Here is a 27,121-nt window from a genome sequence, read left to right as displayed (position 1 = left end):
GAATGGAGTGTGGAGGGAACATCCCTCAATGTCAGAACTCTCCCGGAGCTGTACAGGAAATGGGAATTCAGACAAAGAGCCAGTCTGTGCTCCGTGACATGGGTGCCCTTCCGGGCCCCCGAAATGAATAGAAGGAAGAAAAAAAAAAAAAAAAAAAAACTTCATTGTTTGGGACAATCACTCCCCAACACAAAAATTCACTGTAACTTTCTGTTCCCCTCTATATGCACATCCAAAGCGCTTTTTGGCTATAGGAATACAACAGGAATACTGTACAGTAGATGGTGTATGTTTAAAAAAAAAAAAAAAGGAGAGAAAGAAAATCCGACATGTTTTAACTTTTTGCTTGGGTCCTAGAAGTTCTTCCTCTAAAGAAAACACCAACAGACATCCAAAAAAAAAAAAAAAGAAAGAAAGAAATAACATCTTTCAAGAGTTTTAAGTGTGAGGAGTTGCGAGGATAAAGCCAAGGTTTTAACGATGTATATATTTCGCCGCCTCCCGCCCCCCAGCCCTCTCCAGTGTAACCCCTGAAGCCTAAGAGCCACAAACAACACCACTTCGTACGGAGGAAAGCACCGCTTGCCTTCCAGAGCACCCTGAAAGTCCCAAGAAATGAGAACAAAACGCACAGAAGGCGATCGGAACCGGGAGGGGAGGAGTGGCCTTGCCCAAAAACCAACAGGGCGGCAGTTTCTAGAAGGGACGGTCTCTACCTTCGTAGCACAGAATGCCGATATTGTTGTTCATGTTGTCCAAGTACTGGTAGTTCAACAGGTCCATCTTCATAAATAGCATTGATCGGGCTAGCACAGAAAACCAGCTCTTTGCTTGCGCCCCCCGGAAAAAAAAAAAAGTACAGTTTCCAAAGTCAACTATGGCTGAGGAGCTCCAGGCTCTCCTCTTTAAAAAAAACTTCACAGAAGACGGAGGCCCGGCCTCGGATCAAAACCAAGTCAGTAAAAGTCTTAAAAAAAAAAAAAAAAAAAGACACAGGCACACCAAATCGAACTTGCAGAAAGAAAACCCTTCGAGGGCTCGTGTGCAGACGGTATGCGTCCTGGATCGTCAATCCAGCATTTAAAAAAAAAAAGAAAAACCGTTTTCAGAAGCCTAACGTACGGGGGTGTCTTGCAGCGGAGAGCCGGGCGAGGAGGGGCAGCCCGCGGCCCATCTCCCAGGACAAAGCCGCGCTCGCGCCGCTCACAGCCCGCTGCGAGTCCGCCGCGCCGACCCGCCGGCTATGCCTGGAATGACTCGAACGCGCACGGCCGGCCTCCTCCCGGCGCGCGGAGCATGCTCACTGGCATCCCCGGGGCGCCGCGAGGGGCAGGATGCTCTCTGCACGGGCTCCGGCTCTAAATGGAGCGAGTGTTTGCAAGGGAGACCGAGAGGAGGTGGGGGCCCGGGGCGGGCGGGGGCTAGGGGGGTCCCCGCGCTCGGAGGGGCCCAGGGCCGAGCGGCTCTGGACAGGAAGCCGTCCTGCCGCTTTGCAACACCGGGGGAGGGAAGAGAAAACCCAGGAAGTCGCCTTTTTTTTTTTTTTTCCAGGAGCCGGGTTAAAAAAAAAAAGAAGTCAGAAATCCATCATGGAAGCAAAACTTCCGTGGAATTTAACCCTGCTGCCGCTGCACTTTTTGGGTTTCGGGAACCCAAACGGCTTTGCTGTGGTGCGCAGACCACCGTTTTGTTTTGTTTTTTCCTTTTTTCTTTCCTTCTCTTTTAAAGGTTGTTTTACAACTTTGCATTTACACTTTACATATAACTTCTCTCATAACCATCATAACAGCTCACATAAACACGCCAGGGGTGGTATCACCTTTTTACAGCACTGGAAACTGGGGCTCAGAGGGATTAAATAATGGTCTATGGCTCCCAAATTAGTTGGTAGAACTACTTGTAGAGTGTTTTATTCCCTAATATTATAAACTTCTAAAACACAAGGAGGGCGGGGGGGGGGGGGGGGGGGGGGAGAGAGAAAGAGAGTTTAAGGAAGTTAAGACTATAGATCCAAAATAGAAAGCCTAATGGACATAATGGGTAGGAGGGATGAAAATTATTTTTATTTTGCACATAACAAAGCTGCTCCATCTGTGCATCGGAGGCTCACGGAGTATCACGAGGCCATGTCCTTCTGTCTTGGTAGGACCTGGGCCTTAAATGTCACACTCCAACATCCAGACAAGTGATGCCCAAAAGCTGTTTACTGAATCAGCAAATCACTGCATGTTCAGAATCTTCAGCACATGAAGATCACGCTAGCAAAATAAACGGGGAAAAAAATTTTCTCTCTGGAGATGGCAGCTAGCTTTTGGCACCATGAATAGGCTAGAAAGTCACCATGAGAAGTGTTTCTGTACTAATATTATGGTATGCTGTTTGGAGATTTAGAAAATGTCAAGGGATATGCTCTATTGTAGACCAAGACCTAACATTGTAATACTCTAAAATAAGAACTGAATAAGTAATTTCAACAGCTTGTATGTTAAAAGATTAGCAACAGTTGCACTCGGTAACAGGCATGTTTATGACAAGTTATGCTAATTGAATCTTATTTGGAGATAAATTCGACACCCAAGTCGCCATCGCTGTTGCAACAGTAACTGGCATAACAGCAGGTGAAGTAAGCAACAGAGGAATCAACATTTCACAAGCTTTAATTTATAAGGCTATTTATCTATGCTAGATTATATAGTCTAGAATCTGAAAAGTAGGTACATCATCAATTGTAATTAAAACACTTGATGGTACTTGATGGAGAAGGTCAGAAGAAAACTCTTGTAGCCTCTAGTATATAGACCTGATCTATATTATTGTACTGAATACCTTTAGGTACAGAGTCAGGTTCAACTGACAGTTTTTGTCTGGATTCAACCATGCAGGTGATTCTGAAGAACAATTATGGTACTACATTCTTTCACATCAGTTCTCAATCGCGCACCCCACACAAGAGAAAGCTGACGGCACCTGGGAATCAGGGCGGAGCTTTCAAAAGTCCTGATGCTGAGGGTGCAGCCCAAAATAATCTGAGGAGCTGGGGCCCAGCATTGGCGTCGCTTTTAAAGAGTCCCAGGCGGTTCTGTCACACAGTGAGAACCACTGCTTTTATCTCAGAGGGGAAAAAAAAAAATCACCTGCCTTCAGATACTTCGATTTAGATACTTCATTTTATTTACTTATTCTGAGAAGAAAAGTTTTCCTTTTAAACCATGATGACTGAACCAGATTCAAACAATCAGGTGGTAAAGATATGATTAAAAACATTTAGTAACATCGCTTTAATGACTCAGTGTCACGGACAACGTGGTCTCAGTCTCCGAGAGGCAACCACTCATGTGGACACAGGCCCAAAAGTGCACCTTGACCTGTGTTTGGAATAATGAGCAGTGGGGAAAAAAAAAAAAAAAATCCCCAGTCCTCATCGTGTCTGTTCCACTGACCTGGATGCCAGTGCGGCCCCACTCAGAGAAACACAGAAGAGGTGAGTGAACAGGCAGAAACTTCTGTAGCAATCTGGCAGTCACCTTAGTTCCTGCAAATCTTCCCAGACAGACAGACAGTCTGAGAAGCCCCAGGCTGGAGGGCGGCGGTCCTACCTGGCCGTTCTGCAGGGCAGTCAGTCCTCTGTGCCTGACCCTGTCCCATCCCAGCTCCCCACGTCTTCCACCTTCCGCTTCAAGCACGGAACTGCCCACAGTGGCGCTCAAAAACCGAGTTATTTCACGTCTCGGTGCACGTGTTGCCTCCTTGTGAAAGGCTCTTCCAGCCTGTCTGCCAGCAAACACCTGTTCTGCCCGCCAGACTTGCACCCACCTCTTCTGTCCTGCAGGACCCCTGTCCTTCCAAGTCCTCACTCCCCGCTCTATGCAATCACTTGCCCACGGACACGCTTCCATCCAAATCAAGTCTAGGCTTTAGAAACCAGGGCCATGCCTTCTGCATCGAAGCTCAGCTGGTCCTGCAGGAGTCTGGCACATCGCAGCCCTCAATAAATGCCACATCTCAAAGGCAGACCTCCTTCCTACTCCCTACTCCCCAGCACACACCGGATCATCTAACTCAACAATTCTCAGACTGCAGTCTGTCAGCATCTACTGGGGACATGTCCTCAGATGTGAGGAACACTCACCTAGATTCTGATCAGGCTTCAGGTTATGGTCAACACATCCATTAAGAAATCCGAGCACTGGAAAATGTCGATGCTTCTCAGGTTCATTCACTGACTCATATTGTCATAATTAAAGGACCAATGGGCTTTCCAGGTGGCTCAGTGGTAAAGAATCTGCAGGAGACATGGGTTCGATCCCTGGGTCAGGAAGATCCCCTGGAGAAGGAAATGACAACCCACTCCAGTATTCTTGCCTGGAAAATCCCCTGGACAGAGGAGCCTGGTGGGCTACAGTCCATGGAATCAGAGTCAGACGTGACTTGGCAACAACACAACAGCAACAAACAACAGAAGAACCAACAGGACTGTTCTTAAGGAAACTGGAAGGGTGGTTCTAAGTTTTATCCACAGAAAATCAGGTGGAAGTTTTTTTTTTTTTTTAAAGGATGAAGAAATTTGATCTATCAGATGCTTAAAACATAAAGCTATGGTATAGCAGAGCAAACTATAATCAGTATTTTGTAATAACCTATATGGCAGAGAACCTGAAAAAGAATATATGTGTGTGTGTATATGTAGGGATTTCCTGGAGGCTCAGCAGCAAAGAACCCACCTGAGACGCAGGAGACGCAGGTTCAGTCCCTGAGTCAGCAGACGACTGTCCGCGGGGTCACACACAGCCGGGCCCGACTCAGCACATGTACATATATAAATATACATGCATGCGTACGCTGAATCACTTTGCTGCACGCCCGAAACTCACCCAAAACTGTACATCAACCGCACTCCAATAAAAACAAACAAACATAAAGGGAAGAACACTTCCAGGGTGGAACTGTATACAGAATCAGAAACATGAAACACACCATCATAGTGTTTTTACGGTAAAAAAAACTTTAAAAGCTGTCTGAAAATGTTCAGATGAGATCTACTTTGGAATGGGGAAACATTTTCTATGCCTGAAATAATTAAATCAAAGAAAGAAGTCACAGAGGAAACTACTGAAGGACTTGAATACATACATTTTGTTTTTTTACATCTGAAAATGCCAAAGCCAAATAGAGAGGCAAAGCAGAGAACAGAAAAATGTATCTGTAACATATACCTTGGTGAATCAAGGATACCTATTCTTGATATATAAAGAATGTTTGAAAATAGAAAACCAGAAAAAAATCTAATCTTAAAAATTATTTTTAAACGAGCAAAGAACATGAGGGCAATATAGTTTTAAAAAGCCTATTGGATCTCAATAAAAAATAGAAAAAATACCAATTTTAAACAATTAAGTGATTTTCCACCTGCCAAATTAACCACAGCAACAAAGACATCTCAGTCTTACTTAATGCTGGTGAGGTGAGCTGCCCCTGGAATTTGGGTTGGTGCTAGTGAAAATGTAAGCAGGCAGTGACTTTCTACAGAGCAGTCCACAAGAATTACATAAAGCTGCTTATCACGTTCTCATTTACAATAACGAAAGCTTGAAAACCTAAAAGTCCGAAAATCGGGGAATGCATGAAAACTGTGTAATATCAATGACAGAATAGCATGCAACCACTATAATTCCTTCTAAAATACATAGTGACAGGAAGAAACAGTAATACTCAAAACGTGTGATAACAGAGCTACATATATTAACTGAAAACAAGCAAATAAAAACAGTAGGTACACTCAACACCAATTTTGCTTATGTATTCCTAACTATACACACACATACAGAAAAACTAATACACACAGATGTATTTAAAAGATTGGGAAGTGCACCAAAACGTTAGCAGTGGCTATCTTGGAGGTGTGGGCATTTGTTAAATTCTTCTGCATTTCTAAGTGACCCACAAAGATGATATTTCTCATATAATCAAAGTGAGGGTGCAGGAAGGTCCTCACTTTTACAAAAGTAAGCACATGATGAGAACATACGCCCTGGTGAAGCAAAAGCAATGGATCAGTTATATCTAATTCTTAACACCATGATATGACCTTTTGATTTAGATGTAACAACTAATGACTAAAAAACTCCAAACATTTAGAACTTTGTAAGATTTAGAGATGTTTATGATGAGGTATCTGTCTAAAGAACAGTCTACAAAGGAACCCGAAACAAAACGACAACCCTCAAAATGGGACAAAATATTTGCAAACGAAGCAACTGACAAGGGATTAATTTCCAAAATAAACAGTTCATGCAACTCAATATAAAAAAAAAAATTAAAAGAAAAGGGCAGAGGATCTAAATACACATTTCTCCAAGGAAGACATGAGCGCACATGTGTGTGTATGGGTATGTATCTGCACTTTCTCAGGCATGTCTGACTCTACGACCCCATGGACTGTAGCCCACCAGGCTCCTCTGTCCATGGGATTCCCCAGGCAAGAGTACTGGAGTGGGGTGCCATTTACTCCTCCAGGGGAATCTTCCCGATCCAGGATTCGAACCTGGGTCTCCTGCATTGAGGGCAGATTCTTTACCCTCTGAGCTATGAGGGATGCCCACAGTACAGTTCAGTCGCTCAGTCGTGTCTGACTCTTTGTGACCCCATGGACTGCAGCACGCCAGGCCTCCCTGTCCATCACCAACTCCCGGAGTTTACCCAAACTCATGTCCATTGAGTCGGTGATGCCATCCAACCGTCTTCAACCTCTGTCATCCCCTTCTCCTCCTGCCCTCAATCTTTCCCAGCATCAGGGTCTTTTCCAATGAGTCGGCTGTTTGCATCAGGCGGCCAAAGTATTGGAGTTTGTCAATACTCCAACATCAGTCCTTCCAATGAACACCCAGGACTGATCTCCTTTAGGATGGACTGGTTGGATCTCCTTGCAGTCCAAGGGACTCTCAAGAGTCTTCTCCAACACCACAGTTCAAAAGCATCAATTCTTCAGCACTCAGCTTTCCTTATGGTCCAACTCTCACATCCATACATGACCACTGGAAAAACCATAGCCTTGACTAGACGGACTTTTGTTGGCAAAGTAATCTCTCTGCTTTTTAATATACTGTCTAGGTTGGTCATAACTTTCCTTCCAAGGAGTAAGCATCTTTTAATTAATTTTGTGGCTGCAGTGACTTTTGGAGCCCAAAAAAATAAAGTCTGCCACTATTTCCACTGTCTCCCCATCTATTTGCCATGAAGTGATGGGACCGGATGCCATGATCTTAGTTTTCTGAATGTTGAACTTTAAGCCAACTTCTTCACTTTCCTCTTTCACTTTCATCAAGAGGCTCTTTAGTTCTTCACTTCGCAGTAGAGTGGTGTATGTCAATTATATCTCAGTAAATCTGGGGGGCTGAGGAAAGCAGCCTACAAGGAAAAACTCCCTGTAATTTAAACTTTCAGAGAATGTGGACCTGTACGCATATGCTTTTGTCTTCTATTATTCACTAATTATTTCATGTATGAGTATTGGGAGAAAAGGAAAACCAACCTCCCCACAGCATAAAATAAGGGCTCCATAAATGTTCATTAAAGCAGCGTCTCAGTCTCTTTGTGGAATAATGATGGCAAAATGATGACAGAAGGAAGCCCAGGCTAATTACTAGGTTAAGTGGTTCTATTTGCTAGAAACTTGACTACCAGTACAGAATAGCAGCAGCAAAACTGTGAGCTGCCGCATAAAAGCCAAATGATCAAAACCACTCTCCAGACACTTATTAAAAAATAAAATGCTTTCATTAGCACACTTGCTGAGCAGGGAATATTTCAATGTCAAGTCCGACAATAATTTCTTCAAAGACACCCCAGGAAATGTAAATAACCCAACAGGGCTCCCCCCTGCCCCCGACAGTGGATTCCACTGCTCTCCTCTTTCCAGAATTCTAAGCAACATATTTAACTAATGCTTCCATTTTAAAGTTTATTTTTCTCCTTCCCACACATTTATTTTTTTCAATCACTTCAACCCAATAGGTGGATAATAATCAAAAAGACTCTAACAAATGAACAAAGCAAGTTGATGGTAATAACTTGATTTATAGTATCGGTTAACCAAAAAGGTGGATGAGCAAAAACACAATGTTAACAGCATGCCTATATCTGTGGATACATTCTTCGGTATAATAAGAGCAGTAACAACATGACAGTGATGATAATGTTTGTTAGACGCTTCACTGGTCAAAGTACTGTCACTTCTTATGTTACTATCTTAATTCATAAGACAAGGCGCGAGAAGGAAAAGCATAGAAAAGGGTTTAAGTAAAAGCATAGAAAAGGGTTAAGTGCTGTTAAACAAACAGCACTGAGTGGTAAGAAAGAAGAGTTAAGGAACCAGACTTTCTTCTCTTTTAAATACCATTTAGAATGCAAAGTTCTGTAGCCCCTCAAAGGCTCAGCTAAAAAACCCCACGTCCCACAAGAGCCCTGGTTAGCTAGGCTTCATCTCTTTATTCCACTGTTTCTCAGGTTTATCCTTGCATTTAATTCTAAAATAAAGCAGATGATGAGATGATGTTTGCATCTCTCCTCTACCTGATTATAAAGACTGCTTTGCACACAGTGGCTCTTCAACAATATAGTGTTGAATTAAAACAAAACAAAACACATACACCAATACGAATATTTTATTTTCAAACAGTTCACACATCAAGGATTTGGACCTGAATATTTATTTTCTGTTAGTAGATTTTCTCTCAAAGAAAGAACTCCTAAAGGTATCACATAACATTGTTTATTTCTCTAACTAGGAGTTGCTCACACTGAAATGATGATGAAAAGTTGGCAATGTTTTGTCAAATTCTTCACAGTAGCAAATGCCATGAAGCGGTATGTCTTGACCTTTACTGTTTATAAAATTGCTCTATTTCTAAGCTAAACACTCTCAACTTCTGTTAAGTATAACTAGATAATGTACTGTAATATAATGGGATTTTAACACAAAATTTTTTTAAAAACTTAAAATGGTTCTTCAAAACCAGGATTTAAACTTTCAATACAACAGCACCCTCTAGGGGTGAGTATTAAATTGCAAAGACAATTTTGGGAAAGCAAACCTCCTGATTTCTGAGTTTAAAACACAATCAGCCTCTTATTTAATCTAAAAAGTCAGAGTACATATCTTTTAACAAACAGTTCCACTCTCACTAAACTTTGCAAAAATTAAAATAACATGCTAAGAACCAATTCACTTGATATCGAATGAGTGAATAGGAAATCTGCTTGATGAATATTTTCCCAGGCGGCACTAGTGGTAAAGAACCCGCCTGCCAATGTAGGAGATATGAGAGCCGTGGGTTCACTCCCCCGGAGGAGGGCATGGCACCCACTCCAGTATTCTTGCCTGGAGAATCCCATGGACAGAGGAGCCTGGCGGGCTGCAGTCCATAGCGCCACAAACAGTCGGACACAATTGAAGTGACATAGTATACAAGATAAAAACAGCATTTAAAAGTGCAGACTGGGACTGATGTTTTAAATAAATCCGACTAAACCAGTATGGAGGAAGGGAACATAACTAATTAGAATTCCCTGTTGGTCCAGTGGTTAGGTCTCTGTGCTCTCAACTGCCAAAGGACCCAGTTTTGATTCATTCCTGGTCAGAGAAATAAGATTCCACAGGCCGTGTGGCACAAAGAAAATAAATACAAAATTTTAAAAATTAATTAGCATTCTCAAGAAAGGAGAAATCTTTTGAGAAACATTATAAGTTGCTGGTTTTAAACTAGTGCTTTATATGCTTGAAACAAATGTTTCCTTATGAACAAAAATGATTATCTTAGTGGTTTTTCATTATTAAAATTTAGTTCAGTAAATCCAAAAGAACCATCATAAATAAAATATTATTATGATATTAACATTCTCACAAATTATAATTATCCACAGACATATTCTTGCCAGGTTGGGTAGAACTAACTGGTAAAAACAGAAGTCCAATGGAAGAAAAGTCCTAAATATTTAATATCTGAAGGTCAATGTCCATGATAGTTCCAATTACTGATTCAGTCTTCACCTAGCAATTCAATTTGCCTCCACAGTATTTCATTCCCTGAGAACCTTTTTATACCTCCAGAATTACCCTTTCAACCAATTAGGATCCAGTCCAGAAGAGACACCATACCTGTTTTTTAATAGAGAATTTTAGTGCCCCTGCCAGCAACTACCCCATGAGGTAACTTCTATCCTAATATTGAAAAGCATGTGAGCAGCTTGACCACTTAATACAAATAGAATCATATGGTATGTACTTCTGTGTGATTAAATTCTTGCACTCAATTTTATATTTATGAATGGCATCCTTATTTTTACATGAAGGTGAAGAACCACGCTTTTCATGGCTGTGCAGTATTCCAGGGCTCTAATAGACCACACTTCATTCTACATCTGATGAACACTTAGGTAGTTTCTCCGTGGAGGACATTATAAATTGTGCCCCTACAAATATTCTAGTCCCCGTCTTTGGTGAGCGTTGACTGCATTTCTGTTGCACACATATCTGGGAGTAGATACATCAGGTCTTACAGCAAGCATACGTTGAGTCTAAGTAGATACTGTCAAAAAGCTTCCCAAAGCATTTGGACCAATTTAAACGCCTGATTCCCTGGTGGCTCAGTAGTAAAGAATCCACCTGTCAATGCAGAAATCGCAGGAGACACTGATTCGATCCCGACATCAGGAAGATCCCCTGGAGTAGGAAAGGGCAACCACTGCGATATTCTCACCTGGGAAATCCCATGGACAGAGGAGCCTGGTGGGCTATGGTTAAGGGGTTGCAAAGAGTCAGACACAGCTGAGTGACCAAAAACGAGCGTGCATTCTGCTGCCAGCAGGGTCTGGGATTTCAGGTCGCTCCACACCCTTGCCAGCACCTTTCCATCTTTTCATTCCCACTACTCGGGCAGGTACGGAGCAGCCTCACTGCAGTTCTACTTCGCACTTCTCTGACCAAGAGCAAACACCCTTAAATGCTTGTAAGGGACAGAGCGATAGGCTCCATCACGCAGAAGAGAGGCGGACGGTCTAACCCAGTGGCTCTCAGAGAGAGCCATGTTGCATGCTGCAGCCCAGGGCAACTCTGGCGATGCCTGGCTGTCACAGCTTGACAGGACTCCTGGCATCTAGTGGACAGAGGCCAGGGATGCTGCCAAACATGCTACAATGCACGGGACAGCTTCCCAGAGCCAAGAATCATCTGACCAAAACAGTAGCAATATCGCTGCCGAGAAACCATGATCTAGCTCAGCAAACCCTTCCTAGAATCCTTCTCTTCAGTCAGGCAATCAATGTAATTGATGGCTGGTGCAGCTCAAGAGATCCACTGCCTACTGCCTTCAGCTTCCCCAAGCCAAAGGGACAGAAAGACAGGACTCTTACTACATGCTGGGCGTGGCACGTGGTGGAGCCCTAGGTGCTCACATATCTTGTTTCTTGTTAAAACTCACAACTATTTAAAGGAATTAAAGAACCTCTTGATGAAGGTGAAAGAGGAGAGTGAAAAAGCTGGCTTAAAACTCAACATTCAAAAAACAAAGATCATGGTGTCTGGTCCTATCACTTCATGGCAAGGAGATGGGGAAACAGTGACAAAGTTAATTTTCTTGGGCTAAAAATCACTATGGACAGTGACTGCAGCCATGAAATTAAAAGACACCTGCTCCTGGGAAGAAAAGTTATGACAAGCCTAGACAGCACAAAAATCAGAGCCATTACTTTGCCTACACAGGTCTGTATAGTCAAAGCTAAGGTTTTTCCAGTAGTCATGTACGGATATGAGAGTTGGACCATAAAAAAGGCTGAGCGCCAAAGAATTGATGCCTTTGAACTGTGGTGCTGGAGAAGACTCTTGAGAGTCCCTTGGACAGCAAGGAGATCAAACCGGTCAATCCTAAAGGAAATCAGTCCTGGATATTCATCAGAAGGACTGATACTGAAGCTGAAGTTCCAATACTCTGGCCACCTGATGCCAACAGCCGACTCATTGGAAAAGACCCTGATGCTGGGAAAGATTGAAGGCAGGAGAAGAAGGGGATGACAGAGGATGAGATGGTTGGATGGCATCACCGACTCAATGGACAAGAGTTTGAGCAAACTCTGGGAAACGGTGAAGGACAGGGAAGCCTAGCGTGCTGCAGTCCATGGGGCCACAGAGAGTCAGCCACGACTGAGCGACAGACAATAACTATCACCGTTTTATGAATGAGGAAACAGGTATCAGGCTGAGAAGTTTGTCCAAGCTCACACCAAGAGTGTAGACTTGGGATCGGAAGCAGCGGTTTTCCACTCTACCCAGGGTCTTCTTTTAACCAAAAGTAAGAAGAGTTTTTGAAGTCCACAATGACTGTTAACTTGCAAGGGATGAGTTTTACGGTAGATTTAAAAAGCAGCTGAATAAAAAGATAGGAAACAAGATCCTTTGCAATGTGGAGTTAACATGCATCTACAAGAAAACTGTACCTTAACAACTGTAAACAAATTCATCTTCTTCACCACACTGTCATCTCTTTAAAGTGAGACCCATGTCTTATTTTTCTCTGGATATGCCTCAGTGCCTATAGGATGCCCCCAATGGCTCAGTGGGTAAACAATCTGCCTGCAATACAGAACACACAGGACACAGGGGTTTGATCCCCAGGTGGGGAAGATCCCCTGGAGGAGGAAATGGCAACCCACTCCAGTGTTCTGGCCTGAAAAATCCCATGGACAGAGGAGCCTGGCGGGCTACAGTCCATGGGGTCCCAAAGAGTCAGACATGACTTCACAACTAAGCATGCAGTGCCTAAAGAGTATATATTTAAATTTTCCTGGATGAATTACTGACCTAAAAAACACCAAAGAGGGATGAAAAGGTCTTCAAAAAGCAAGCAGATGGTTCAGATTTTTTTTTTCCCACAAAGTCAACTCTATTTTGGAAATATGAAATAAAATGAAATGTTTTGGTTGAAGACATTCTATTAAATCAAGTAAAGGTCAATACCATAAAATTCTCTTCACAACACAAGCAATTCAGTTTTTCCAAGGATGGATTTGCCAGCATGGTCCTGCCATCATCCTTTGATGTTCCCTACTGATGCTCTGTCTGTGAGGACATCTCAGTCACAGGCTCACCAGAAATCCAGCCACTGGAAGGAAGACAGGGTCTCAGCCCTGGCCGAGCATTAGCGTCACCAGGAAGCCCTGGAAGCTATGGATGCCAGGCCCAGAATCTGGCAGAGGAAATCTGGGGTGGGGCCCAGATAGACATATTTTGAATTGATACCCAGAAAAGAACTACACTCAGTACAGTCTGAAAATAGGTCCACACATCATCCTGACACACTTCCGGCCCCTGAGGTCCTGGAGCAACGCCCTAGGGGTTCTGAATGGAGCTTCACACCCCCTGCCTTCCACACCTCCCAGAGCTCACCGGCATCCCAGGGAGCTACCTGTGGGCGTGACCAGGGGGCGAGGTGAGTCAATCAACCCTAGAAATAGCTAACTCCCTCCCCACGGGGAAGTGATTCCCTCACTTAGATTCACACATCTCCAGTCCTGCTTGATGCGGGAGGGGCGAATGGACCCCTCGTTCTCAGCCTCTCTCCTTAAACTAGGGGTGCTCTGTGGTCAGAAAGGACTAAGATTCTGTCCACTAGCAACACTCAATGAACGCCAGACACGTGCACGCCAGGACTCCTCTTTATCCCCAGGTGGGCAGGGACGTGCGGTGTGAGGGGTCCTGGGAACGAGACAGAGCGCCCCGTGGAGGAGCAGAGCAGGGTCGCCGGTCCCTGCATCCGGCTCCGGCTGGTGACGGTGGGTTGTGAGGGGCTCGAGGCACCTCCCGCCGGAGGACGCAGAGCACGGGGGCTCCTCTGGCCGAGCCCCCCGCCCCCGGTTTTCCGAACCACTGCTTCCCCAGCACCTGACCCAGTGCCCGGCACCCGGTGGGTGAATGACTTGCCGAAAGAACAACGAGAAGGAAGAACTCTAGAACCTAAGCTGGGCACGGGAAAGCCAGGAGGAGTGGGACACCCCAGATTCTGGGTGCAGTCTAGGGGCCTCTGGGGCACAGAGCGCAGACAGCTGGGCGGCTCTGCAGAACCAGGCTTCTAAGCAGGGCTAGCGGGATGGGTGACATCCCGGCCTCCCAGGGAAGCGCTCACTGCCAACTACCCCAGGGACAGGAACCCCAGGCCTGGGGAGGGAATGGGACCCTAAGGAAGGCGGGGTGCTGGGACCAGCCAAAGCAGGAACGGGCTGTGGGCGGTCGGCCAGGGCCACCTCCAGGTGCAGCCAGCAGTGGCTCCCCTCCGCTAACGGAAGCGACGGAAGGTGGAAGCTGAGGGGGTGGGGTGCCCCGATTTCCTGAGCTCTCGGAACCTCACACGGGTCTCCCAGCACCAGAGAGCACCAAACCCAGAGTCAGAACCGCCAGGGTCTTCTCCTGCTCGGACCCACCATCACGGGGTGGTGATCAAGGAAGTCTCTCTCCTGGCCTCGGTCTCCTCATCTGCAAAAGGGGTAGATGGAAGCTCCCCTGCCCCGCACAGGCCCGGCGGTCACCACGACCCACCACCAGAAGGTGCAAAGTGGGGGTGACGGCCACCATGCTTCCTACGGATGATGCTTCCTCTGGTCCCATGAGGAGAAGCGGGCATGTTCAGGCTAGGCGACGCCCCGCCCCGCCCCAGAGAACCTCAAACAGAAACAACATCCATAAAAGAGAAGGGGGAGCGAAGGTCGTTTCATTGCCAGTTGGCCCTTTCCTGCAGCTGAAGGAGGCCATCCTACGGCCTCTCTGAAAGGAGAAGCCGGTGCTTCCCCCGGCACCTCAGTAATTCAAGCCGGACGGGGACCTGGGTAGGAATCCGCACACACCTTTTCTGTAACTTTTCAAAGACGATCATAACACACACTCAGTTAAATGAAGCACGCTCACCCTACAAGCTGTCAAATACTGGAAAATCACACAGACTACTCAAGCGCCCGTGCATTACTTAAATGAAACAAAAGCAGGTCCTTTAAGTAAGTCTTTTTAATGTAAGTCGGCATTACAAACAGGGTCCAGGACTTACTCCGCAGCCGGCAGCAAGATGCGCCTCGTCTGCCCACACCCACAACCTCAGGCCTCCCCTCCCCTCTCCGGCTGCCTGCACCCCACTTCATAAACACGCTCCTCTCTTCCACCTCTAACAGTATCTGAGTCAGCCCTAAAGCTCTCAGGTTCTGGACAGTTCCTTTCTTCCCCTTCTCCCCTCATCCCTGCCCAACCGCTTTCATTTGCAATCTCAAAAAGAGCTGCATATTTTATATACTAAATGATGGTGATGATGAGTTAGGGTTGTTTCCTCTGAGCTCATGAGTTTCCTTTGGTTTTTCTTACTGAAGGGATGTGGAGAGTGAATGAAAGCTGTACCTCCAGGGCGAAAAACTAAAAAAAAAAATAAAAAGAGAGAGAGAGAGAGAGGAGGGGAGCATGCTGAGGACGTTTTTCATCACAACAATAGGTATGAAGGATATTTCGTTTAGCTCATTTTCCTGACGTGTGAATTAACAGCAACAACCGTGAGAGGCCTCAAGTGCCTGTTCTACATTTCTCTGGGGAGAACACTTGGGACTATCTAAAAAAATCTGGCTCTTCTCTACAAGAAGAATGAGAAGAACTAAAATTCCCAGTTGTGTCTATTTCCAGGGGAGGCTAGTTACCCGAGGGTTGAGCTGCATAACCACTTTACCCGTGAGAGTTTCAGGTATAACCCTATTACTTCTGAAAGCTTCTGAGTGTTCTGGGACACTCTGGTTACTCCAGGATGGAAGGGGCAGGCACGGTCCTGCGCCCTGGGCTGCCGAGAAGAGAAATACTGCGACGCTCGTGGCAGCAGTGCCGATTTGCGCTGCATCGATGTAGATGCTCCCTCCTGCTCTCTCTTCCCCGCCTACCCAGCAGAACAAGTTTTAAAAAGAGAAAGGGAACCATGAGAACGCACACCGCGGCACCAGCACATTTAGTGGCGTCCACTCCACAGCACTGGGAAAGACCCTGCCGCCGGGAAGGACTGAGGGCGGGAGGGGAAGGCGGCGACAGAGGAGGAGATGGCTGGATGGCATCACCGACTCAACGGAGAAGAATTAGAGCAAACTCCGGGAGATGGTGAAGGACAGGGAAGCCTGGCATGCTGCGGTCCATGGGGTCACAGAGAGGCGGACACGACTAAGCGGCCGAACAACAACCCCACAGCAACACCCGAACACCTTACTTTCTTTGCAGACCCGCTGAAGGTACAAGTCCTCAGGGCACAGGCTAAACCACTTCTCGTGTGACCTGCAACCACCACGAAAGGTAACCCGCACATCTTCCTCTGGAGGGATGACACGCGCAGCAGAAACCTTCTTCCTCTTATTGAAGCCAACCTTCCAGTCACCCTCTGCCAGAGCACTGCAGTGCGTTTTCTGTTTTAATGTCAGGATTAATGAAAGAATCAGCTGCCAGCTTTAACAGACTGAGGAGGCCACAGCAGAAAAAGAACACATGAACTTTCTGGACCTTTCCTCTTGTTCATCTGGCACGTGGCCCACTCTTCTTCATGGAAGAGAAATCACACCATCAGTTCTCACTCATAAATGCACTGAATGCAAAGAAAACAGCGTCTGAACAAGCTGCCCAATAGGCACTTATGAAGGTTTAAATGCCTATAGTGTACACATTGTACATGAATGTGAAAATACTTTGAAGACCCCAAAAGTGCTATTTGGCTGTTGATAGAAGACACTACACAAAATGTACCACCCAGAATTCTGCTATTATTATTATTACCTCTAGTAAGAAGACGACTAGTTCTTCTTCTATTACTTCTTCTATTACTATTACTTCCAGTAAGAAGAAAAGAGCGTTGCTGAGCCCCTGAGGCAGAGATGTCTACCAATGTTCTCCCTACACACCTGACTCCTACCACCGAGGCTTAGATACAAATTCATCCTGCCCAGGGTCATGAAGGAGGTAAAAATCTGCAAGAGAAACCCAACCCAGATACAATCTTCATGACTGCACGTACTGTGTGCTTGTCTTCAGAACCCTAGATATGCAGATACACAGGAAGCAAGACACCCAAAAAACAGGATGGACAGAACTTCACATGAACCCAGGTACCACTTCACTGGCCTTGCGGAGGATGGGTCCAGAGATGAAGACCATACAGTCCCTGTCCTTGAAGAGCTCATAACTAGGGACAGACCACGAGAACTACAGACAAAAGTAGAAGGCAGAGGAGGGGAAAAACCTATTTTCTGAAGAGACTTAGGTGTGAGCTTCATAAAGAAAGTGGCATTTGTCCGGACCTTTAAAAGAATAGAATTACAAAGCAGGGTTGAAGGGACAAGGCCTTCTAAACACAGTACTTCACTAGATACACACAAAATACTTGATATAACTCATCGATCAATTCCAGAGGCATATGAAGTTAACTTTTATTATTATGGACAAGGTGACTTAAGTGATAAAAAATATTTCACAAGTGCAATCCTGACAGCCAGGACTTCATCAGAAGCAGGTTCTACTCTTGGTTCTGCTAGGAACTACCTCTGTGAACTGAGGCATATAACTGAACCCCTCGGGTCTAGTTCTCCATCTCTAGAAAAGGGGGGTGATGATAGCACCCCCAAAAGGCGGCTCCTCCCACAGATGCCAGCACTCTTAGCAGGGCACTAAACAGCCTGCCCTGGTCACGCATGACTTTACCTCCTCTGCAGACCTAGAGCTTCCTGGGGTCCCCTGCTTACTCTCAAACACTTGGCACAGTGCTCCTACTAGCAGACATCCCATAAATGCCATATTCTCCTCCCTCCACTGAATTTCTATTTACTATGAAAATACATTCCTTTGTTCTTCAAATTGTGATGGATGCCGCTTTCAAAACCCGAGTTTTACCCGGCTCAGGTGAGCATGTCTCTATCCCGTTAGGATTTTTTGTTTGATTAACGTTACAGGTTTAAAATATTTATGTGGTGGTCGTTTAGTCACTCAGTCACGTCTGTTCAGACCCTGAGCGAGAAGGGCTTCCCCGTTGGCTCAGAGGTAAAGAATCCGCCTGCCAGTGCAGGAGGTGTGGGTCCCATCCCTGGGTTTGGAAGATCCCCTGGAGGAGGAAATGCTACCCACTCTAATATTCTTGCCTGGGAGGTCCCATGGACAGAGGAGCCTGGCAGGCTACAGTCCCTGGGGTCACAAAGAGCCAGACACAGCTGAGCACGCACACAGTAAGTGAGAAGGACCTGAGCACACGGAATTCACAGCATCAATTCCTGCCAGGCTGGAAGAGAAGGACCCTCGGGATGGAGGCTGGTAACAAACAAAGTGTTCTAAAGCAGCTGCCTTCAATCTTTCCCGGCATGAGGGTCTTTTCCAATGAGTCAGTTCTTCGCATCAGGCGGCCAAAGTATTGGAGTCTCAGCATCAGTCCTTCCAATGAATGTTCAGGACTGATTTCCTTCAGGATGGACTGGTTTGACCTTGCAGTATAGCTTTGACTATCCGACAAAGGTCAGTATAGTCAAAGCTATCCACTACACGGACCCTGGAAGACAAAAGAGTTGGACACAACTGAGTGACGGACACCTTCACTTTTTTCACTCTCACAGTCAAAGCTATGGTTTTTCTAGCAGTCATGTACAGATATGAGAGCTGATGCTGGGAAAGACTGAGGGCAGAAGGAGAAGAGGGCGACAGAGGATGAGATGGCTCAATGCCATCATCAATTCAGTGGACATGAGTTTGAGCAAACTCCCAGAGAGAGTGAAAAACAGGGAAACCTGGCGTGCTGCAGTCCACGGGGTCACAAAGAGTTGGACATGACTCGCAACTGAACAACAACATAAGAAAACACACCAGAGAAATCACACTAAAAGAATTTCAAATTTATGAACCAACATTTCTCCATGAGACTTTAAAAAAAAAAAAAGGTATAACCTCTTTGACCAACAAAGGTCCGTCTAGTCAAAGCTATGGTTTTTCCAGTAGTCATGTATGGATGTGGGAGTTGGACTATAAAGAAAGCTGAGTGCTGAAGAATTGATGCTTTTGAACTGTGGTGTTGGAGAAGACTCATGAGAGTCCCTTGGACTGCAAGGAGATCCAACCAGTCAGTCAATCCTAAAGGAAATCAGTCCTGAATATTCATTGGAAGGACTGATGCTGAAGATGCAATACTTTGGCCACCTGATGCAAAGAACTGACTCATTGGAAAAGACCCTGATGCTGGGAAAGATTGAAGGCAGGAGGATAAGGGGACGACAGAGGATGAGATGGTTGGATGGCATCACCAACTCAATGGACATGAGTTTGGGTAAACTCCGGGAGTTGGTGATGGACAGGGAAGCCTGGCGTGCTGCAGTCCATGGGGGTCACAGAGTCAGACACAACTGAACCGAACTGAACCTCTTTGAAATAAGAGCTTAAAGAGGACACGGTAAGACAACAAGGGGAGGTATAGAGCTGGACAAAATTCATGGAAGAAACAGAAAAGAGGAACTAGGCAAGAATGGATACCATACTAAAGGGGTTTCCCAGGTGGTGCTAGTGGTGAAGAATCCACCTGCCAATGCAGGAGGCATAAAAGATGTGCATTTGATTCCTGGGTTGGGAAGGTCCCCTGGAGAAGGAAATGGAACCCCCTCCAGTATTCTTGCCTGGAGAATCCCATGAACAGGAGCCTGGCAGGCTACAGTCCATGGGGGTCACAAAGAGTCGGACACGACTGTAGCGACTTGGCACGCCAGCACCATACAAAAAGACAATAACAGAAACAGAGACATGGATGAAAATTCAAGTAGGTCTTTGAAGGACAGGCTTCAGGAAACCATGGGGGCTGGTTCCAGGTTGAGCAGTTACCTTGCCCATGTTTTCTGTGGACTTTCTGCAAAGAAGCCGAGGACAGCTATCAGAAGACACACTCTTCTCTGGTGCATGTGGAGCAGCCATCCTGCTACTGGTAAGGAGGTCAGCCAAGGACAAGGCCACACACCAAGAGAGCCTCAGAGAAACGAACCCAGAACCTGGAAACACCAGGATCCTTCAACTCAAGCTGCACCTGGAGCCCGCCTGCCTTCACAGTGTCCCCCGCGTGACTTAATTCCTTTTGTCTTTAACCTCAATTAAGTTTTCCATTATCTACATTGAAAGCATCTTCCTAGAAGAGATTTTTTTTAAACTACTATAATAGAAAAAGGAGTCGTTTTCATAATTTTAAAGTAACATATACCACAAAAACAAAAGAGAAACAGCTGAAAAATTATTCAAAACAATAGATGAATACAGCAAAACGACTTGTTATAAAGTTAACGTCTCAAACATCCAACATATAATTAACATTTTATGCGTGGTAGACACAATCTGGTTCAAAATACACTCCCAAATCCCTTCTTCCTTATTACCTTCACTGGAAGCACCGAACAGGCTAAATATGTACTCTGCGTAACAGAGGTTCTTGTAGGCAGGAGCAGTCCTGTACACAGACAGATCTGGCCAATGAGACAAACAGAATCTGGGAAACCTTTTGCTTTATTAAACAAAGTCAGATATGGCCAAGGACATATTGTTTCTCCCTCCCCCGACTGAGTGTCTTAAATGCAAATGTGATGCCTGAAGATAAAGCAGGCATTTTGTGTTCATGAGTGAAAAGCATGAGAAGGCTCCAAAGAAACTTACCGTAGAAAAACTAGCAACTTGAGATGGGAGGGATTTACTTCACTGAATTTTTTTAAACATATTGTATAACAAAAGCTGGTAAATAAAGTTGGGTTTGGGGGGTTTTTTGTTTGCTTATTTTTTTTTAAATACAGAAGGAAAGGTTATTTGGGGCCACTGAAAGTATTTAGGAGGTTTTAAAGAGGGGGCCAGTAAAGGTTGGGTAAGCAAAAGAGCAGAGGAAAAGGTGTTCAGGCAATCAAAATGACATGAGCTATGACTTTACTGAAGCAAAGGGTTCCAGGGAGACGAAAGCAACAGAAAATTTAACTGAAAAGATAAAGTCAGCCAGAGGTTGAGGACCAGGAATAAATTAGACGGAAATTAAGCTTGACTCTGCAGTAATGCACAGTAATAAAGAGCCCCATAAGTTCCTTTTGGGGAAAGGGAGGGAATAATACAATAAAAACAATGTTTGAAGGTCAGTCCAGGATATAAAATAAGTTTGGAGAGAAAAAAGCAAAAGAAAAAGTGAAAATCACAACTAATTCATCCAACTCAATTCTCAGGTTTCAAAATTAAATTAGAACTTGAAGCACATGATTTAAAAAAAATATCTGGACAGCTGTATTATTACACATTACTTCTTTACATATTATTTCTGAGACCAGCAAAATGACAGACTTAATTTTTCAATGCTGAACCACAATGTAAGAGAATAAATTTGCTATTCCTTTTTCCACTGCATTTTAGGTATACATTCCAACTGAACAGCTCCAAAAGAATAGTAGTTGGACACAGACCATTCCCTCAAAGGGAGGCAGCCAGGGTCCAATTCACCCCTTCTGCACGGTGAAATAACCAAGTGCACGTGATAAGGAGCCTGCAGACCTGGCTGGCTCCTGTCTCAAGTCTGGGATCCTGGGCAGTCACCTCCTCTTTCCGCAGCTCAGCACTCTCATCTACTAAATAAGGGAGTTGGACCCAAACTGTTCTTTTTGAGTCTAAGACTCTGCGTCTAGTTTAACCTTGGGGCTGGCAGCAATGGCGGCTAAGAGAATCCGGAACCAGAGCGGGGGACCGGGCATTGAGTAACCGAGACTGTATGGTAACAGGCTACCCGTGACACCTGGGCACACAGCAACCTGATCACCATGCTTACCACTTCTGAAAAGTTCACAGGTCCTACCCTGAGGAACCTGTACTACCCAACTTCATATTTACCTTGATCAAGGGAATCCGTAATAGCAAGAGTAACTACAAAATACATTATATACTACATATATATTTGACCTTATATACTATATTGACCTTATATACTATATATTTGACATTATATACTATATGTATAAATGACCATTCTGTGGTCATTTGGCATTTGAAGCAAATTGGAAAGGTGAAAAAGAAAAAACTCAGTAACTGGGTGCCTCAGGAACTAAACACAAATCCAAAACCTGGTGTTTTGAAGTGTTGTCATTTTGAAGTCTTATTCTACGCAACAAAGAAACATTTCTCGATCTGTGGCATGCGATGAGAAGTGGATTTTATACGAAAAGCACTTCCCAGAGCCAAGCGTGCACCAGTAAAAGGTCATGGTCACTGTTTGGTGGTCTGCGACCGGTCTGATCCACTCCAGCTTTCTGAATCTCAGCAGAAGCATTATCCCTGAGAAGTGTGCTCAGCAAATGGATGAGATACACCGAAAACTGCAACACCTGCAGCCGGCACTGATCAACAGAAAGGGCCCAATCCTTCTCCAGGACAACGCCTGACTGTGTGTCGCACAGCCGATGCTTCAAAAGTCAAACGAATGTGGCTGCAAAGTTCCGCCTCATCCGCCACATCCACTTGCTGTTGTTCAGTCCCCCTGTCGCGTCTGACTCTGCGAGCCCATGGACTGCAGCACGCCAGGCTTCCCTGTCCCTCGCCATCTCCCAAAGTTTGCCCGAGTTCACCTGACGTCTCACCAACCGACTACCACTTCTTCAAGCATCTTGACAACCTTTTGCAGGGAAAACGCTTCCACAACCAGCAGGAGGCAGAAAGTGCTTTCCCAAAGTGTGTCGAATCCCGAAGCAGGCATGTTTATGCTACAGGAATAAACAAACATCTCTCAAAATGTGTTGATTGTAATGATTCCTATTTTGATTAATAAAGATATGTATGAGCCTAGTTATAATGATTTAAAATTCAGTCTGAAACTATAATTATGTCTGCACCAATCTAATATATATGGCTTTTGAAACAGTGTATTAGTAGTAGCTTAATATACAAGAGTAAAAATTGACCCAGACCACCATCTTAATGCATAAATTGAAGAAAGCAGGGAGAACCACTAGGCCATTCAGGTATGACCTAAATCAAATCCCCTATGATTATACAGTGGGAGTGACAAATAGATTCAAGGGATCTTATCGAATAGACAGAGTGCCTGAAGAACAGGAGGTGGTAATCAAAACCATCCCCAAGGAAAAGAAATGCCAAAAGGCAAAAGGACTGTCTGAGGAGGCCTTACAAATAGCTGAGAAAAGAAGTGAAAGGCAAAGGAGAAAAGGAAAGATATACCCAGCTGAATGCAGAGTTCCAGAGAACAGCAGAGAGAGATAAGAAAGCCTTCCTAAGTGATTAATGCAAAGAAACAGGAAAACAATAGAATGGGCAAGACTAGAGATCTCTTCAAGAAAATTAGAGATACCAAGGGAACATTTCATGCAAAGATAGATAGGCACAATAAAGAACAGAAACGATACGAACCTAACAGAAGCAGAAGATATTAAGACGACATGGTAAGAATACACAGAACTGTACAAAAAAGATCTTAGAGACCCAGATAACTACGATGGTGTGATCACTCACCTAGAGCCAGACATCTTGGAGTGTAAAGTCAAGTGGGGCTTAGGAAGTGTTACTTCGAACAAAGCTAGGGGCGATGATGGAATTCCAACTGAGCTATTTCAATTCCTAAAGATGCTGCTGTGAAAGTGCTGCACTCAATATGCCAGCAAATTTGGAAAACTCAGCAGTGGCCACAGGACTGGAAAAGGTCAGTTTTCATTCAAATCCCAAAGAAAGGCAATGCCAAAGAATGTTCAAGCTACTGCACAATTGCACTCATTTTACACGCTAGTAAAGTAATGCTCAAAATTCTCCAACCTAGGCTTCAACAATATATGAATCAAGAACTTCCAGATGTTCAAGCTGGATTTAGAAAAGGCAGAGAAACCAGAGATCAAACTGCCAACATCCACTGGATCATCGAAAAAGTCAAAGAATTCCAGAAAAACATCTACTTCTGCTTTGTTGACTATGCTAAAGCCTTTGACTGTGTTGATCACAACAAATTACGGAAAATTCTTCAAGAGATGGGAATACCAGACCACCTTATCTGCCTCCTGAGAAACCGGTATACAGGTCAAGAAGCAATAGTTAGAACTGGACATGGAACAACAAACTGGTTCAAAATTGGGAAAGGAGTACGTCAAGGCTGTACTTATATTTAACTTATATGCAGAGTATGTCATGCAAAATGCTGGACTGGATAAAGCACAAGCTGGAATCAAGATTGCCGGGAGAAATATCAATAACCTCAGATATGCAGATGACACCACCCTTATGGCAGAAAGTGAAAAGGAACTAGAGAGCCTCTTGATGAAGATGAAAGAGAAGAGTGAAAAAGCTGGCTTAAAACTCAACATTCAAAAAATGAAAATCATGGCATCTGGTCCCATCACTTCATGGCAAAGAGATGGGAAAACAATGGAAACAGTGACAGACTATTTTCTTGGGCTCCAAAATCACTATGGATGGTGGCTGCAGCCATGAAATTAAAAGATGCTTGCTCCTTGGAAGAAAAGCTATGACAAAGCTAGACAGATTATTAAAAAGCAGTGACATTACTTTGTCAACAAAGGTCCATCTAGTCAAGGCTATGGTTTTTCCAGTAGTCATGTACAGATGTGAGAGTTGGACCATAAACAAGGTCCATTTAAGGACCGAAGAATTGATGCTTTTGAACTGTGGTGTTGGAGAAGACTGTTGAGAGTCCCTTGGACTGTGAGGAGTTCAAACCAGTCAACCCTAAAGAAAATCAACCCTGAATATTCAATGGAAGGACTGATGCTGAAGCTGAAGCTCCAATACTTTGGATATGTAATGTGAAGAGCCAACTCATTAGAAGAGACCCTGATGCTGGGAAAGATTGAAGGCAGAAGAAGGGGACGAAAGAGGATGAGATGGTTGGATGGCATCACTGACTCAAAGGACATGAGTTTGAGCAAGTTCCAGGAGATTGTGAAGGATAGGGAAGCCTGGCGTGCTGCTGTCCATGGGGTCTCAGAGCCAGACACGACTGAGCGACTGAACAACAAATCCATAAATGGTTTCTAGTTTTTATCCTTGCCTGTTTCCTTCTGTTTCTTTACACAATAAGAAAATGTGGTACCTACATACACATGGATTATTATTCAGACTTTCAAAAGTAGAAAACCCTGTCATTTACAACAATATAGATGAACCTGGAGGACAGTATGTTAGGTGAAGTAAGCCAGTTACAGGACTTAGATGAGAAATCGAAAACAGTCAAATTCACAGAAACCAAGAGCAGAACGGTAGTTGCGAGGGGACAAGGGAAATGGGTAGTTGCTTACATGAAGGCTGGGTTACCAAGATGAGTAAGTTCTAGAGATCTACTGTACAACACTGTCCCTACAGTAACAATGCTCTAGTGGGCGCTGAAAAAGCTGTTAAGAGGGTAAATTTCATGTTAATTGTTCTTTCCAAAATTTAAAAACACCAGTAATAAATATTCAAGAACATTACCCAGTATCATATTTTTTTGTTTCTACACACATTGCTATGATGAGTCACTTAATACATCTTTATATCTTTAGGTGAATAAAGCATTTGGATAAATCACAGAAATCCACTTCCTTTAACCAACTTCTTAAGACATTGCAGTTTTTCATTGTTACTTTAATGTTATGATAGAATTGTCACACTGAGATATTCTCTTTTGTAAATCTACATCCTTAGGTACATTAATAAAGATATTAAATTTTTTTAAAAAATTTTGGGGGGATGGGAGAATGTTTACAGCACTGGGATGCAACCCAGGCTCAAGTAAACTACTGTGTCATTGCAGGAAGGAACTGCAAAAGCCATCAGAAATTTTATTAGAAAATTCTTTAAATTCCTTTTAACTAAATGACAGGAAACAGACTTTTCTGACTAAGCATTTGGTTTGGGAATTTCACTGGCCAATTATAAAATTCTAACATTTCCCAAGTGGAAGGGACCTGTGGGCTTTCCAAATTTCACCTCCTCGTCACAGTTCAAGAAATTGTTGTATTAAGACAAAAGGCAGGTGTGAATTATTAGGGCTGCATCGTCCTTTTTACCTTATTCTGTCTTGTTTTATATTTCCTCTTAAGATATCAAATAAAATATTTTTATTAAAATATATACATAAAACACTTGGCTAGTCATTACATCTTGCTTTATAGAAAGAAACAGAAGAGGATTTATAGCTAAGCTATCTTGAGGACCCTAGGGGTAAGCCAGACTGAAGTGAGGACATTTTATTGACTTATCTGATAACTTGCCATCATAAAACTGAGACTGGCTGACTTCAACAAAGCTTTCTCCTGGGATTCTACTTTAAATAGGATGATTTACTTATTTATCTAGGGAGAGCGTATTTCTCTTTAAATGTTTAGAATTTTAATTTCCCCATCTACTTGTAACATTTAGTGTCCTATCACTTTTCAGGTCTTATTAAAATCAGCTTGCTTGCATTAAAAAAAAAAAAAAATCACTGTACAGAAGACCAAGTCCCTCCCAGCTTTAGTTCTGGGGGCTCCCTGTCTCACCTGGGAGCTTGTTATTCCATTGCTGGACCATTCTTCATGTTAGACATTTCTTATTTTCAGAGAATTGAAATCAACTCCTACAATTTCTGCCCACAGATCCTAGTGGGATCTCCTGGAGCAATATGGATAAACCTAATCCTTCACCTAAAATGAGGAGACAGGTCATTCAGCAGCCAACTACTCTTTCAACTCGCTGGAGAAGAAAAAGGATTTCACAATCTTAACCACCACCCTCCCACCCCCACATCATCTTTCCATTCAATTTCCTTCATGTGAATTTCAATTGTTACTGACATGCTTTTTTATAAGTAATGAACAACTTAGCACAATATTTCAGGAGAAACCCGGCCAGTAAAAGGCGATTTATTGCTTCCTATGATCTGACACTTCTTTACTAGTGATTCTTCAGTCATTTACTTCTTCCTTCTAAGGTTACATCCCCTTAATTCTCCTGTAGATTCCTTTGTCCCTCGCTAGCAGGAACAACTGAAATAAACTGAAATAAAACAAACAAAAAACCCACAGAGCACTGATCCTATTTACTATGTAAGTTTCAAAGTGTATTTCA

General features: G+C 44.0%; 1 protein-coding gene across 4 annotated transcripts in view; it reads right to left on the bottom strand.

The window, feature by feature from the left end:
- Window positions 1-27,121, bottom strand: part of VGLL4 (vestigial like family member 4) — a 152,841-nt gene that overhangs the window by 72,495 nt on the left and 53,225 nt on the right. Inside the window, exon 1 of one of the 4 annotated variants that reach the window (XM_043442243.1) lies at window positions 717-1,385. The exons of 2 other annotated variants lie outside the window; for them this stretch is intronic. In XM_043442243.1, the coding sequence (XP_043298178.1) occupies window positions 717-798 (82 nt within the window). In that variant the 5' untranslated portion in view covers window positions 799-1,385. Of the gene's footprint in view, window positions 1-632; window positions 1,386-27,121 lie in introns of those variants that run through there. One more of the 4 variants, XM_043442247.1, reaches the window with a different exon arrangement.

This window comes from Cervus canadensis, chromosome 22 (genome assembly GCF_019320065.1).
Source record: "Cervus canadensis isolate Bull #8, Minnesota chromosome 22, ASM1932006v1, whole genome shotgun sequence".
Lineage (NCBI taxonomy): Eukaryota > Metazoa > Chordata > Mammalia > Artiodactyla > Cervidae > Cervus > Cervus canadensis.
The sequence above is the reverse complement of the archived record's forward strand: the minus strand, read 5'-3'. Positions and strand labels throughout refer to the sequence as shown.